This window comes from Mustela putorius, unplaced genomic scaffold (assembly GCF_011764305.1).
Source record: "Mustela putorius furo isolate JIRA1106 unplaced genomic scaffold, ASM1176430v1.1 tig00537227_pilon_pilon_pilon, whole genome shotgun sequence".
Taxonomy (NCBI): domain Eukaryota; kingdom Metazoa; phylum Chordata; class Mammalia; order Carnivora; family Mustelidae; genus Mustela; species Mustela putorius.
In genome coordinates this window covers 37535862-37551127 of record NW_025422368.1, presented here as the reverse complement: position 1 = coordinate 37551127, position 15266 = coordinate 37535862, and the positions used below count along the sequence as shown (strand labels likewise).

Genomic DNA, 15266 nt, shown 5'->3' with positions numbered 1-15266 from the left:
TGATAGAATTCTCACCTATTTTCCCTCCATAACCTCCTAACCAGAGAAGAAACATCTTATTGTAGTTATACATGCTTTTAAAAAAATTGTGTATTAAAGATATTTTCTGAAGTATTTACAGCCAAAATGATATGATATCTGGAATTTGTTTTAAACTACATGATGAGGGATGCCTCGGTGGCTCAGTAGGTTAAGCCGCTGCCTTCGGCTTGGTCATAATCCCAGGGTTCTGGGATAGAGACCTCCTTGCTCCACAGGGAGTCTGCTTCTCTCTCTGCCTCTGCCTGCCTGCCACTCTGCCAGCTGGTATGTGCTGTCTCTCTCTCTGTGACAAATAAGTAAATAAATAATATCTTTTAAGAATAAAATAAAATAAACTACATGACAAAAAAATTAAAGGAGGAGATCCATAAAAGAACATTGGAGAAAAACATACAAATAAAATATCTAGGAAACTATTTAGAAAAATCACTGATATTGACAGCCTACTTAAGATTCTATTTCCCTCCTCTTTCCTGGATTACTTGTATTACCTTTTTCTGTGCAAGTATCTGAGACCAAATGGAAAATAGGTCACCTGTCATTTAAAGATTTACTCTATGGGGTGTTTGGGTGCTTCCACCTGTTAAGCGTCAGATTCTTAATTTCAGTTCAGGTCATTATCTTAGGGTCATAATCTCAGGGTCGTGAAACCAAGCCCCATATCAGGCTTTGCACTGAGTGTGGAACCTGCTTAAAGATTCACTCTCTCCTGGGATGTCTGGGTGGCTCAGTGGGTTAAAGCGTCTGCCTTCAGCTCGGGTCATGATCCCAAGGTCCTGAGATTGAGCCCCGTATCGGGCTCTCTGCTCAGTGGGGAGCCTGCTTCCTCCTCTCTCTCTCTGACTGCCTCTCTGCCTACTTGTAATCTCTGTCTGTCAAGTAAATAAATAAATAAATCTTAAAATATATATATATATATATATATATATATATATATATATATATATATTCTCTCTCTCCTCCCTCTGCCCCTCTGCTAGCTTGCTCTCTATTTAAAAATAAATAAATAGATAAATAAGTAAATAAATATTTTTAAAAATTAAATAGTTTTACTCCATGATACAGTTCACTAAAAAAAGCTCAGCCTATAGCAAGTATATCCTAGTCAAACCAGCTTGTAACAGATAAGTGCTACTTACCTTTATCACTCAAGCCCCACAACACCTCCCTTGATCTTCAGTGCCAGGAATCAAGATTGCTAACTGCATTCACCATGCTGACTTTCACGTAAGTAGAATCTCAGGGAAGTCTTTTTATTTTTTATTTATTTATTTTAAAAGATTTTATATATTTGTTTGTCATAAAAAGAGAGAGAGAGCACAAGCAAGGGGCACGACCGGCAGAGGGAGAAACAGGTCCTATATGAGGACCCCACTGCAGGACCTGATCCCAGGACTCTGGGATCATGACCTGAGCTGAAGGCAGATGCTTAACCAACTGAGCCACCCAGGGAATCCCAGGAAAGTGTTTTTGATAATGAATTAATACTGAAATCATGTCACAGTGAAGAGAACACTTTTTGATTCCTCAGTGACTCAATTGTTTTGCATGCCATTAGTATTCTAGTGGATTAAGATGTGATATAGGGGCGCCTGGGTGGCTCAGTGGGTTAAGCCACTGCCTTTGGCTCGGGTCATGATCTCAGGGTCCTGGGATCGAGTCCCACATCAGGCTCTCTGCTCAGCAGGGAGCCTGCTTCCTCCTCTCTCTCTGCCTGCCTCTCTGCCTACCTGTGATCTCTCTCTGTCAAATAAATAAATAAAATCTTTAAAAAAAATAAAAAAAATAGATGTGATATGGAAGCACACTTGTTGATCTGACACATTTTTTTCCTTACGAGCTCGTCACTTCCTAGTAACCTTTTATGGATTGTCCTAGGAAGAACTGTCTTGGAAGGACATATATGACTATATACCTAAAACATCCAAGGATACACACAACACTAGAAATAACTACATTCTTTAGAGAAGGTCTAAGATTGAGCTAGATCTCTCAGACTTCAGTTATTCACGTTCATTCCCCACCCATGAAACCCAGGAGAGAATAATCATCCATTGTGTTTTTGGGTCCACACTGATAAAAACATCACTAAGCGATCCAGGACCTGATGATGAGGTCTACAAATCCTGTACTCCCTTCAAATACAATTCATTTTTTTTTCTTTAAAAAATCCTCTATATTCAAAATCTCGAGGTAGGATTGCAAGCGTTTTTTACTCTCTCATTTTATAAACTCTGGTAGTGCATTCTATTGATTTTCAATTCCATTACAATTATTCCCTCTCTAAAACCAAATTACAAGTTCTTTAGAAGTAGATAGATCTCCTTCTATTAATAAAAACTCATTCTTTCCTATCACCTTGGTATACCATATAAATTGTAATATTCTGTAATATTCTGAAAGCAGTAAATAGTTAACACTTGGATTCTTAGTGATTAAGACATCACCCAAGTAAGCTGGGTTTTAAAAATACAAAGAAATTTAAGGAAAATATATCTCAGTTCTTATTTTGAGAAGGTGGAGATGAAGCCCAAAAAAATGTAAATGATTTGCTGAACATCTCTTTTTTATCTGATGCCAATTAAGAACTCAGCTTACTATTCTTCTTCTCCAACTAAAAACTCTGTATTCATTAAATAATAATTCCTGGATGTTTAGTTTTATGTGTCAACTTGTCTGGGTCATGGGGTGCCCGGTTATTTGGTCAAATATTTTTCTGAGTTTCTCTGAGAATGTTTTTGGGTGAGATTAACATTTTAATCAGTAGGGTAATGATTTCCCTCCATAATGAGAGTGGGCCTTATTTAATCAGTTGAAGACCTGAATAAAACAAAGACACTGATCTTCCTCCAAATAAGAAAACATTCTCCAGCAGACAGCCTTGATTCATAAGCTAGAGGCACTTCATCATTGGTTCTCTTGGGACTCGTGCTGGCTGATCCACATAACAGGTTTGGATTTGCCAGTCTCTATAATTGCATGAGTCAGTTCCTTATAGGTCTTTCTCTATAAATATTCACATCCTTTTGGTTCTGTTTTTTTCTAGAGGACCTGACTAATATAGCTCTCCATTCTTTCTTTCTCCTAGTTCCTGGAAACCACCGTTCTATTTTCTGTGTCTATGAATTTGACTAAGTACCTCATATAAGTGGAAACATACAGTATTTGTTCTTTTGCATCTGGCTTATTTCACTTAGCATAGTGTCTTCAAGGTTTATCTGTGGTGTAGCATGTATCAGAATTCTCTTTATTTTTAAGGCTAAATAATATTCCATTGTATGTATATACCACATTTTGTTTATCCATTCATCCATTGAGGGACATTTGTATTTCTTCTGTTTTTAAAGATCCATGGGATAATTTCTATAATCCTGATGTAGCAAGAAAGTTGGACAGGTTTTACAGACTAAGTGGTTCTCATTATCCCTGCCTCATGATGTTCATGCCCTTGTGTAATCTTCTCCCCTTGAGTGTGGGTGGTATCTGTGGCTTGGAATGTAGCAAAGGTGATAGATCATATATGATCATGTATATCTGATTACCTAAGGTATAGTGCCTATCTTGCTAAAGGTGCTCTCACTCCTTTCTTCCTCTCTGGCCAGATTTAAAGAAACAAACTTACACAAATCAATAGCCATAAAGAAATGAATTCCTGCCTGACATAGCTTGGAAGTATATCCTTCCCCAGTTGAGCTGTCTGATGAGAACACAACCCAATAGCCATCTTTATGGCAGCCTGTGAGATCCTATACAGAGGACCCAACTAAACTGTTTTTATATTTCTGATCCACAGACACTGTGAGATAAACAAAAATGTGTGTTTTTTTACATTATTACTCAGATAATTTGTGGTAATGTGTTAGATGGCATATAAAACTAACAATTTTGTGATAAACTTAAACCTTCTGTTTTGTTGAATTTCATATCTACCCCTGATGGTCAACACCTCTGAAGTGCTTACACTGAAATTTTGATTCATAAGCTAGAGGGACTTCCTAGTGGAGAAGTTGCAAGATGGAACTGATCTCTTCTGCTTTATTATCTATTTTTGAAGCCATGGATATGGCCTAACTTATTGCTCAACACTCCAAAACTCATGCTTGATGACTCACAGTGAGGGTAGTCCTGACCTCTATTTCACTGAGGCACAGAAATAAAAGAAATTCTTAGTTGGTCACCTGATATAGACAAGGTCAAAAGGAGAATAATCAAAGGGGCCAGAAATTAGTAATTTTTTAGCTTTACTTGTTAGAACTTTTGTCTAACAATTTCCTGAGACATAGGTGAAAAGGTCTGTGTACATGCACCATCCATTGGTTCCACTCCAAGTCCTTAACAACCTGGGTATAAGGTAATGATTCACTAACTTAATGGAAGTACAACAAGATTGTGTAGGATTGAAATGAGGTCATTTCCCTCTCCCTCAGCTACTTGCCCTTCCAGTGACTACACTCTTCAGTCTTCCCACAGGGACCTTTCCTCTGTCATCATTCCTGACATGGAGGCTTTGGCAGGGACTGAACTCAGTATTAAAATTGACACAAGTCATGATCACTTGCATTAGGATAAATAGGAAGTTCTATTCCTTCAAGGAATAATTCAGTGAGAACAACAACAACAAAATGGCAGTAATAATTCTAAGAAAGAAAAGTAACAAGGAGGTCATTAACAGAATCCCATTTTGTTCAAACCTGTTAGAAAGCTAGAGGGCAAAACGATTATGGCAATCACATGCCAGAAAGTGTAACAGGTAAAAATCATGTTAATTGGCAAACCTGTTCATGCCGGTTCAGTTGATATGATTGGGAGAAGATATGACCAGAACAGCAAGGGGAAATACTTAAGAACTGGAATACCAGGAAAGTTAAAACATGGTCATGGTTATAATACACTAAGAGCACTTCAATTATTCAGCATATTGAAGGTGAAGGTCATTGGCAAAACTGAATGGAAATCAAGATAATGCTGGCTAACGCTTATAAAAACACTTGTTGCATCAGGACAATTGTACGTATTTCACACACATTAATTTACTTAGTCTCTATAAGTCTATGAAGTAACATTATTATTACTACCCCATTTTGAAAGAATGAAACTGACCCAACAGAGATAAGATAACTTGCTCAAAACTGCACAGCGAATAAGTGACAGAGCAAAAATAAATAAATAAATAAAAATAAGTGACAAAGCAAGTATTTAATCCCAGATAAGCTAGCTGGATTCTTAGCCACGATGCTTTCCTGTCACTCTGAGAAGAGAAAGACCAGGGAGAGATTAGTGATGCTACCATGGACAGGCCAATCTAAGTAGAAAGATTCTAATCAAAATGACTTCATATGTCTGATAGTATTTTTTCTTTGAAACAACTCCTAGGGCAGGTCAAGGGAGCATTCCCCTCCTGTTTCATAAATGGGACAATGAAGGCTTGGAGAAACCACAGAGAATTTAGTGGAGGGCCAGGATTTTCCTGCCCTGCTTGTCCTAAGAAATACCTCCCACCTTGTCAAGTTTTCTGCTGAAATTTGGAAAGTACTCTTCATCCTATCTCTGTCTTATTTACATTAAAAAGAAAAATAGTGTAGTGCTCATTTAATTTTGGAACTTAATGATGTCCAATCATCAGTATCATATCGGGCTTTTCTGTCACTATTTGACTCCCTTAGCTAAGAGGAAAAAACCATTATATTTGCCATGCTGATATCATATTTTAATGCTGTGTGAGGACTCTTTGAATCAGTCACACACAACAGTTGTCTTCAACAACTCAGTAAAATTAGAATTTCAGAATTATATATGATCTGAAAGGTGGTTTTATTCAGTTCTTCTGAGATAGATCAATCTTTGTAAACTGATATCTAATATTCCTATGAAATACTTTGGATTTAAAAATATTTTTTAAATACTTTGCATTAAGCAGAAACCTACTGACTTATGTATAAATCATTTATACAGTATTCACTCATTCCTGTAGGATGTGTCTTTACAAATATTCTCTTTCTATGTGTGCTTATTTTTACTCTGACCTTAGATTTTATTTGAGAGAGAAATCTAGAGACCCATAGATCTTGGAACCTAGTTTATTCGTTATTTTTTGGAACCCAGTTTTAAAAAATATGTGTGTCTGTCTGACTAATGTGTTTCAAAGGAAACTAAAGTCAGGGTAGAGGGGACCTGCTTTCCTCAAAGATGGGAGTGCTTTCCAGTCCATTTGTCAACCTCAGGGCTACTGCAATGGTTAAAATAAATGACCCAGAACCAGGAGAGTTGATTATCAACATAGCGAAGGGGAGGATTTCAAAGGAGGAGGGCAACCAAGAGAGGAGGGCTAATCACATGGAGAGGGGAGGGAATGGAGATTGGCAGTTACTCAATGGTCCTCCGTGAACTGCCGCAGCGAAGGACCAAAAGTTTTACTCCTTTTTTTGATGGAGACAAGAGAGCTTGTTCCGTCACCAGCTATTTCCCTTTGAGCTTCCTCAAGTCAAGTTTCTCACCACTGCCTATAAAAATACCTAATTCTGAGGACTTATGTGTCCTCCCTGAATGTTTTCCTTTTGGGGACAGTTGGGAGAAAGTAAAAGACAAATAGAAAGAATTACTAGTAGAAGGCAGAGAGAAGTCAATGTGGAGACCGTAACAGCAGAATAGACGTAGAGAAAGAAGCCAGGATGAGAAAGCCAGGGGAGAGAAAGACCACAGAAAATAAAAGCCCAAAGGAGTAAGAGGCGAGAGAGAGCAAAAGATTTATTGCTGAGAAAAGTTTGTCTGCTTAAGCCCTCCAGGTCAAGAAGACAGACCGACAACAGAGCATGGCAAGGAGGCAACAGACGTCGACACTCTGCACCTGATCCTGGAGAAGACGTTCGGCCCCATGGGAGTGCGAGCCCAGGCCGTGATAGCCTCTGCCCTGGTGTACTGCATCCAGGTGAGTTGAGAAAATGCAAAAATAAAACTTTTGTTTGTTTCTCAGACAAATCAGCTCTCAGAAGAACCATGGGGGAAATGAGTGGGGGGAAGGACATAGAGTGAACCAAAGAGGTAGTGGGGAAAAGAATGACTAGCATGTTTCCTTAGTGTGATAAGGATTCATGGCCCCAGTGTGGCTGATGGCATCGGTGAAATGGAGGAACAGAAATTAGGGTAAACATAGATACATGCAGGATAGCTATGGGAATTTAGAAGTGCCACCTATCTATATTTCTCTCTTTTATAGGGATTTTATTCATTTATTTGACAGAGAGAGAGAGAGAGATCATAAGTAGGCAGAGAGGCAGGCAGAGGCGGAGGGGGAAGCAGGTCCCTTGCTGAGCAGACAGCCTGATGCGGGGCTCGATCCCAGCACCCTGGGACCATGACCTGAGCAAAGGCAGAGAGGCCCAACCCACTGAGCCACCCAGGCACCCCCATTTTTCTCTTTTAGCATCTTACCATTCATCCCTCAAGATCCCAAATAAATGATCAAAATGAACACATAATTCCCCTAAACAGAGTTTCCACATCAGCCCTGATACAATTCTAGAAACTTACATGCTTCCAGATCATGTAACTCTTAAAAAATACTTCTGACCTTTTATTTCTCCCCACCAAAAATCAGAAGGCCCTAGGTAACTCATGAAAAAGGTCAGTAGGGTGAGGATTCTGGACAATTGTCAAGGGAAAGTTTATACAGTGATGAACACTAGTAAATAGGAAAAGTGGGGACACCTGGGAGGCTCAGTCAGTTAAGCATCTAACTCTTGATCTCAGCTCAGGTCTTGATCTCAGGGCTGTGAGTTCAAGCCCAGAGTGTTGAGCTCCACGCTGAGTGTGGAGCCTGCTTTAAAAGAAAGAGAGAGAGAGGAAGAGTAAATGAAGCACTGGCTTGTATCAAGTTCCTGTACATCTCCTAGAGGAGAATGGACCGACTGTTTTGCTTTCTACATCCCAGTTAAATTATTGTCTGTAAATCCATTTCTTCTTGTATTTTCCTTTTGCTTCCTCTTCTTTTCCTTGCCCTGAACTTTCTTTCTTTTTAATTTTCTTTTTTTAATTTTTTGGCAATAGTCACAAAAAGAAGTATTTTCTCTGTTTAGCACTTTAAGCTTCTCTTAACTTTAGTCAAAAAAGAGAAACAAAAAAACCAGAGGTGGGTTAGAGGAAGCACACACTTTGTCATCCTTAGTGGCCAACCGTTTTAAATTAGAAGAAAAAAAAAAGGAGCTTCTCAAATGCTGTCTGCAGAGAACAGCTCTTAAGTCCTTTTACAAATCCTTTTCACCTGGTATGTCTTGAGTTTGTATGTCCCCTCTTCCTCAATAAGTACAAATATCTGTCCCTTGTTGTTGATTTCCTGAGAATACTAAGTCATTCGATTTACTGGAAGAGAGATGCAGTTTCTAAACAAAAGTTCCTCTATGTGAGGGAAAAAGTCAACTGAAATACAAGGTAAAAGAAGGAGAAGAAGCTTTCATCATCAGTAGCAGGAGGGGTTTGATAGCAATATCAAGGTGTTGTCAGAGCAAATTTAGCCCTTGTTGTACTAACTCATTCAGCGCACATATATGATAGAGTTGGATTTGAATTCTGGCTACATCAATAGGAGCTTGCGGTTGCTCATGTTAGCTTAAACCCCTTTGCCTCTGTCATGTAATCTTTCAAAATAAGGTTAAATATACTCACCTATATGATTATTGTGATGAAATGTTATGACATACTGAAACTTCTTAGTAGCCTGACTGGCATAAAGTGGGAATTCAATAAATAAAATTGTTCCCCTCCTTTTTCTCCTTCTTTTTTGGGGGGCAGGGGTGGGTTATTGATGAACTAAGGGAATAGAAAAGAGGAGTGGGGTAGAATTCAATTTGTAACTGGGAAAGATTAAGAAGGTGATAACAATATCCTGAGGGATAGATCAGGACATTTTTAGGACAAATTGATTTAAATGTTGCCTCTGCCTCTCATTCACAAAAGTTGTAATGCTTACCCACCGAAACAAACAAACAAATGGAAACCCCCGACAGATTAAATATTTACTCTTCTAGTTTCTCCCACTTCAGTTATAATAATCCACAGGCATGGGAGCTATGAAAAGAAATAGGGCTGACCCTATGACCTTGTCCTCATGTTTTCCCGGCTCTCACCAAGTAAACTAACATAGCAGAGTCATGGGGAAGCGATGGCAGGCTGCTGAGCCGAACCGATGAGACATTTCCCTGTCTGAGACTATTTCCCTTCCTGCAGCTTCCCCCGGCAAGATGTGAGGAGAACTGCGTGAATCCTGAACAGTAAGTATCTGAGACCAAACTGGGAAGAAGGAGAAACAGACAAAAACATTAGTACCCAAAACAGGAGGTCAAGAGGTCATTAAATATCTCTGCCTTCCCTTTATCTTTACTTAAATGGACATCAACCCACCAGTCTGGTAGACGGATCATGCAAAAATAAAGACATGCCCTTGTGTCATCCTAAGTACTTAAAATAACATCACTGAAAGCATTTTTTCCAAAGCCTATCTTTCCATTAAAACAACAGAATTAATCTCAATTCATACAGCCACAGAAATTTGCGAATGGCTTTCCTTCCCATGCTTCTCAGTGACTCATCAGGACCCACTGGATTTAAAATCTCATCCCCGGCAGATATGTTGGGGTATTCCAAAGTAACCTCACCATCTGAACTATGATGAGCATTTTCTGTATTTTAGGGTGTGTCAATACTTCCTGCAGACTTCATACAGCTATCATGTTGAGGTTGTAATCCCTTAATCTAAACCTATCACTATTAGGTCTTACACAGATACAGAGGACATAAAAGGGGAAAAGATTCATTCCACTTGGAGGTAAATTATTAAGAAAGCAGGGGCAGTTGGAACAAAACACTTGCCCAGCCTGAAGGAAAACAAATATTTAGCCATGGGAAGGGTTTCTCAACAGCCAAGACTGTTAAACCCAGGGGAAATGGTGGTGACCTGGGTTGCTTATCACACCGTCTGAGGTTTTAGACACCTACCACTTGGGAAGAATCATTTTTAACAGACTCAGAATCATAACTCTAGGACTAGAAGAGGCTTTAAATAAATGGAGAATGCAAGAAGCCTACAGGAGACATTGTTAATCGAAAAACAAACTGTATGTTCTACAACTGTGCAACCAAAGAGAGGATGTAAAAGAGAATTTCAATAGATGTCAACAGTTCAATACATCAGAAACTAGTATTAAGTTTGTTCATCTTCAAAGATAAATATTTCCTTCCTCTCCCCTTCCCACTCCTGAGCTTAGCCCATACTCCTTCTTCCATGCAATCCATAAAATTGAGTCGTCTCTATAGAGAAAATTCAGTTAGTTAACTTTTAACATGGTGACACTGGTTTCTACATTTTTCCTCCTTCCTATTTGGCTTAAGTGGGTGTGCATATCAGTTTTGATAATGGAAGTGAAAGTTTAGGGGTTTTTTCATGGTGAGAATTTTTATGGTATACTGGGGAGCCTTTTTGCAGCAATTTGCAAGACACAAATTATAAACTTCATTGTATTGCTTTCATGCTTATAACTGAAATTTTCTTTATGTTTAAATTTTATTGATCTCAAATATAAAAACAAACCTTAACTTTCATACCCATTTTCAAACTTTGTAATTTTACATTCCAAATTCTTTCCTGGTAATTGTCATCATAACTGTTTATAGTAGTCATGGTTATATTTTCTACTAGCACCATTTTCATCATCACTAGTCTATCTTAAAATGATTTACAAAATATTTACACAATGCCATCTATAGTATTAAACACTTAAGGCATCTCATTTTGCAATAGATTCTGCTGGTTCTATTGAAGTTAGTATAACTTGTTGTATGTTAACTAATGGGAATTAAAATGCAAACTTAAAAATATATATATAAGTTTTAATGCTATTATTATAACAAGGTAGCATACTATATTGTAACTCATATTCCAGATTATGGAACTACAATAGGCACCGACTATGTTTTTATTGCAAAAAAAAACTTTATTCTTTCTCCATAGTTGCATGACCACAGATTGGGTACATCTCTGGTATATATGGTAAGTTTCAGCTTTCATACCCAGAAAGACATTTCAAAGGAACTTTATTTTTCTCAGGGGCATTCATTTTTACTTTTTTAGCTTTTAAATATATTGACATCAGGAAAAAAAAAAAAAAAAAAAAAAAAAAACACATCAGGCTGGTAAGAAGCCAGCCTTCTTACCTAGCATCTCATGGAGTCAAATTTCTTTACCTCATTTTTAACTGTGTGATAATATGCCAGGATTTCCTATTTCAATACCATCTCCCCAGCCAACCTCAAAAAGTTATTATGTATGTTCTCAGTTCTAGAAATGTCTATAGAAAGGAGAATATAGAGTAGAAAGCAGATCCTCCAAACCATATTAGATCTCTTATTGTTTTAATGAACTGATTAAGTCTTACTGACAAAATAAGTATGCCTGTGAAGTGAAAGTGTTGGAATTAAAATCTTATGATTACTGTGTAAAATGGTCAAACAAAGTCAAAATGTAGACACTGAAGACCAGTTAGGGCCAGGACTGGGAAACACACCAGATCACCGAGCTTTCATGGGGAGGTCGGGGGGTCTTCCTGCAGGCTCCTGGTGGTCATTGGGGCACTGCTTCTCCTGTGCGGCCTGACTTCCGCGTGCTTCCGCTGCTGTCTGAGCCACCAGCAAAATGGGGAAGATGAGGGCCGGCCTCCCTATGAAGTGACAGTTATAGCTTTCGACCATGACAGCACTCTCCAGAGCACAATCACTTGTGAGTACTCTGACTTGATAACCTGAGGGGGGTTTGGAAGGATGATCAAGGAGGTGCATGTTTGGCAGTGGATTAAGTGTCTGCCTTCCACTCAGGTCATGACCCTGGAGTCCTGGGATGGAGTCCCTGGTCAGGCTCCCTGCTCAGCGGGGAACCTGCTTCTTCCTCTCCCTCTGCCTGTGCTCTTTCTTGCTGTCTCTCTCTCTGTCAAATAAATAAATAAAGTTTTTTTAAAAAGGGTATGATTTGGGGGCACTTGGGTGGCTCAGCTAAGAGTCAGACACTTGATCTCATCCCAGGACTGTGAGTTCAAGCTCCTTACCGGGCCCCATGCTGGGTGAGGAGCCTACTTAAAAAAAAAAAAAAAGAAGAAGAAGAAGACAAATAAAAAGAATGATCAGGACGATGAAACAATATAGAAACATGGATTGAATTGCATTAAAGATTCTAGAACTCAGGGTTATTTTCATTTCCAGAAGCCTGATGGTATGGTGACCTGGACTCTCACTGATGCTGTGTTCTCAAATATTGGTCTAATGATAGAGTGAAGAAAAAAGTAGAATGCTGAAGAAAATATTGGAAATGTCTCACAGGAAGAATTACCCAGTTCATAAAGTTATTTTGATAAAACTATTTTAAGCTCTGAGTGTATCCCTTTTTCAAAAATGTCTTGGATTTTGTGAGAACCTGTATTTTTTTAAAGATTTTATTTATTTGACAGAGATAGACATAACGAGAGAGGAACACAAGCAGGGGGAAGGGGAGAGGGGGAAGCAGGCTCCCCACTGAGCAAGGAGCCCGATGCAGGGATTGATCCAGTACCCTGGGATCATGACCTGAGCTGAAGGCTGACGCTTAACCGACTGGCCCCCCAAGGCGCCCCGAGAACCTGTATTTTTTATTACCTATATATTATTTTTTTATCTTTGAAGACATTAATCATGTGTACTTTCCATTCTTTGTTCTGTAGTGGATCTGTTGATACATTTAAATGTTAGCTTAACATCACCTTGATGATTATAAAACACCTTCCTTTATGTCCTTCTGTTCTCTTCTTCATACTATATTCTTTCCTGAAATGGGAGAAGAGAGACCAGTCAGAACAGCAGTGGCACAACATTGTGAAATTTCTTTTGAAAAGAGGAGACATTGCTGTCCACCTTTCCTGCTTCACTTACTGCCCTTTGGGAAAAAATAAATAAGACAGAAATAAATATTTCTAAGGAGTCTGCGTTATCAGTGGGTTGGCATAAAGGGCCCCGATTCTGTAAAAGGGAAGGACAAGGTTGTGAGATATGGGGTCACAATTTAGATTAGCTGAGGACCCCAAAGAAGACAGGATCTCTCAGCAGAGTGAAGCTGGTTTCCAAACAAGCTTCACAGCATTTTCATAACATTTGTGGCCAAGAGTGACAATGGTTTGGACACTCGCTAAAAATGAAGGGGAATTAAGTGTGTTGTAAGTCCCTGATTTTTGAGGATGTCACAGTTACTCTAGCTCTATTCCTTCTTTCCTCCCTAGCCCTGCAGTCAATATTTGGCCCTGCAGCTCGAAGAATCCTGGCTGTGGCTCACTCGCACAGCCCCCTCAGCCAATTGCCCTCCTCTTTGGACACCCTCCCAGGGTACGAAGAAGCTCTCCACATGAGTCGCTTCACCGTGGCCAGGTGTGGACAGAAAGCACCTGACCTCCCCCCCGTGCCAGAGGAGAAGCAGCTGCCTCCAATGGATGAGTTTCCTAGGGTAGAACACCCTTCAAACTGATGGCAACTCTGGTTTTATAAATGGGGTGGGGGGTTCTCTGCCTTTGCTACAGACAGACAAATTTAACTTTTTTTTCCCCCTAACTTTTGGAAGATTTAGGATGACAACTAAACATTATTCAGTGAAAAGGATGGGTTCCAACTCTTCATTTCCAGCCACATCTATTTTCTAAGATGGAATTGCTCTAATTGGAAACTCTTATTCTTTATTCAGTGGCCAAAGTTTGCAACTAAGCTCTAGCAATGCTGATTACTACTGAACCAAGAAAGCATCAAAAGTATCTTGAATTCCTTTAGCAGTTGAGTTCCTTCACCCATAGGATACTGCAAGTGTTTTTTCCTCCTACCACCTTAGCACAATAATAGATCGTAATACACAATAGTGTAGGCACAGCCACAGACAGGAATGCACCAAAGTCATGAATTCTTCCTCTTGAGAAAACATTCCCTTTTATGCTGAGTGACAATGATACTCTTGGACATTATACAATACCTTTGTGGACGTCCATGATCCATCCTTACAGATATGGGCTAAGAGAACACAGTATAGTATCAAAGAGCCAAATAATCAAGGTCTTTCTTTCACTCTGGTCCTACCCACTAGCAGTGTGAGAAACCACATAGGGGGCAGTGAGAGTTTCTATTCATTTTTCAGTTCCTCTGCCTAGAAAACACATGTGTGTGCACGCACACGCACACACGCACACGCGTGCAGGCTTGCGCATGCATACGCAGTCTTTTCCTAAGTCTGAAAGAATGGCATTGTTTTGCTTTGCTCTTTAGTGACACTTTAGAGCAGGGTGGCCTTCACTGCCACCTAGTGGAAACATGGTAGAAATGGCTGTCCGTGCTGCTCTCCAGTCCCTAGAGCAACTGAGTTCTGGGAACTCAGCCTGGATGGGATCCTTCCCGGCCAGGACACATTCCTGCTGTGTAGTGCTAAGCATGTAGTGCTAAGCTGTGCACCCCATGTAATACTGGACATACGAGGATTTAATGTATTTTACTGGACAATTGAGGAAGTGATGTGTTGGGGAAAAATGACTTGCCAGTGACCTTAGATAAATCACTTATAATCTCTAAAGCAGTTTTCCCACCTGTAAAACAGGATTGTTGTGCAAATCAAGTGAACTAAATATAAATGACAAGATTTGTAAAGTATTATGCACACGTATTTGGTACTCTTACTATTGACATCGAATTTTCCCCTTTCTGCTAAGATTCTACTGAGTTTAGGCCTTATTTTTCCTTTCGCCAGTTAGCCTGTTATGTTATCATTAAGTCGCACCGAAAGTCACATTATTTCATCAATAAAGATTTGTCGATAGAGGTTAACAACTGAAGATATGTGATTCCTTTGAAAATGGTCTGTGTAGAGGTAAGGAATATTTGAGAAAACAGGTTTATTCGGCAATTAGCTTCAGCACTCATAGAGACATAGACCCAGGGAATGGCTGGTTAGTATAACACCTCATTAAATGTGTTCTTGGAATGTTCCCTCAGCCCAAGGGGGGAAATGTTCTGAGTATAAGCTGCTGGTGAGCTGAATTTATCCTGAGTCATTTATCAAATTGCCTGTGGAAATTGTTAAGATGCTTGAATTGTTGAATGACCCTGTGGTGGCCTTGTTTTGCTCTGGCCATATGAATCACTTCATTATCACACATTCCGTAAAATATTCTAGGCTCTTTCGTCCT

At 39.3% G+C, this 15266-nt stretch overlaps 1 protein-coding gene across 1 annotated transcript; it reads left to right on the top strand.

Moving 5' to 3' along the window:
- The first annotated feature begins 6363 nt into the window (after nt 1-6363).
- TMEM52B (transmembrane protein 52B) lies at nt 6364-14904 on the top strand. Its single transcript, XM_004779742.3, has 5 exons — nt 6364-6967; nt 9262-9305; nt 11042-11080; nt 11640-11806; nt 13329-14904. Exons 1-5 carry the CDS (start codon nt 6914-6916, stop codon nt 13568-13570), a joined length of 546 nt encoding a protein of 181 aa, XP_004779799.1. The 5' UTR covers nt 6364-6913; the 3' UTR covers nt 13571-14904.
- Nucleotides 14905-15266: the final 362 nt, after the last annotated feature.

Excerpts from the sequence above, each read along its gene's own strand:
- TMEM52B (XM_004779742.3), top strand. The coding sequence starts at position 6,914 with ATGGGAGTGCGAGCCCAGGCCGTGATAGCCTCTGCCCTGGTGTACTGC. Across the intron at positions 6,968-9,261 it reads CCCTGGTGTACTGCATCCAG|CTTCCCCCGGCAAGATGTGA; the intron begins GTGAGTTGAGAA and ends CCCTTCCTGCAG. Across the intron at positions 11,081-11,639 it reads GTACATCTCTGGTATATATG|GCTCCTGGTGGTCATTGGGG; the intron begins GTAAGTTTCAGC and ends GTCTTCCTGCAG.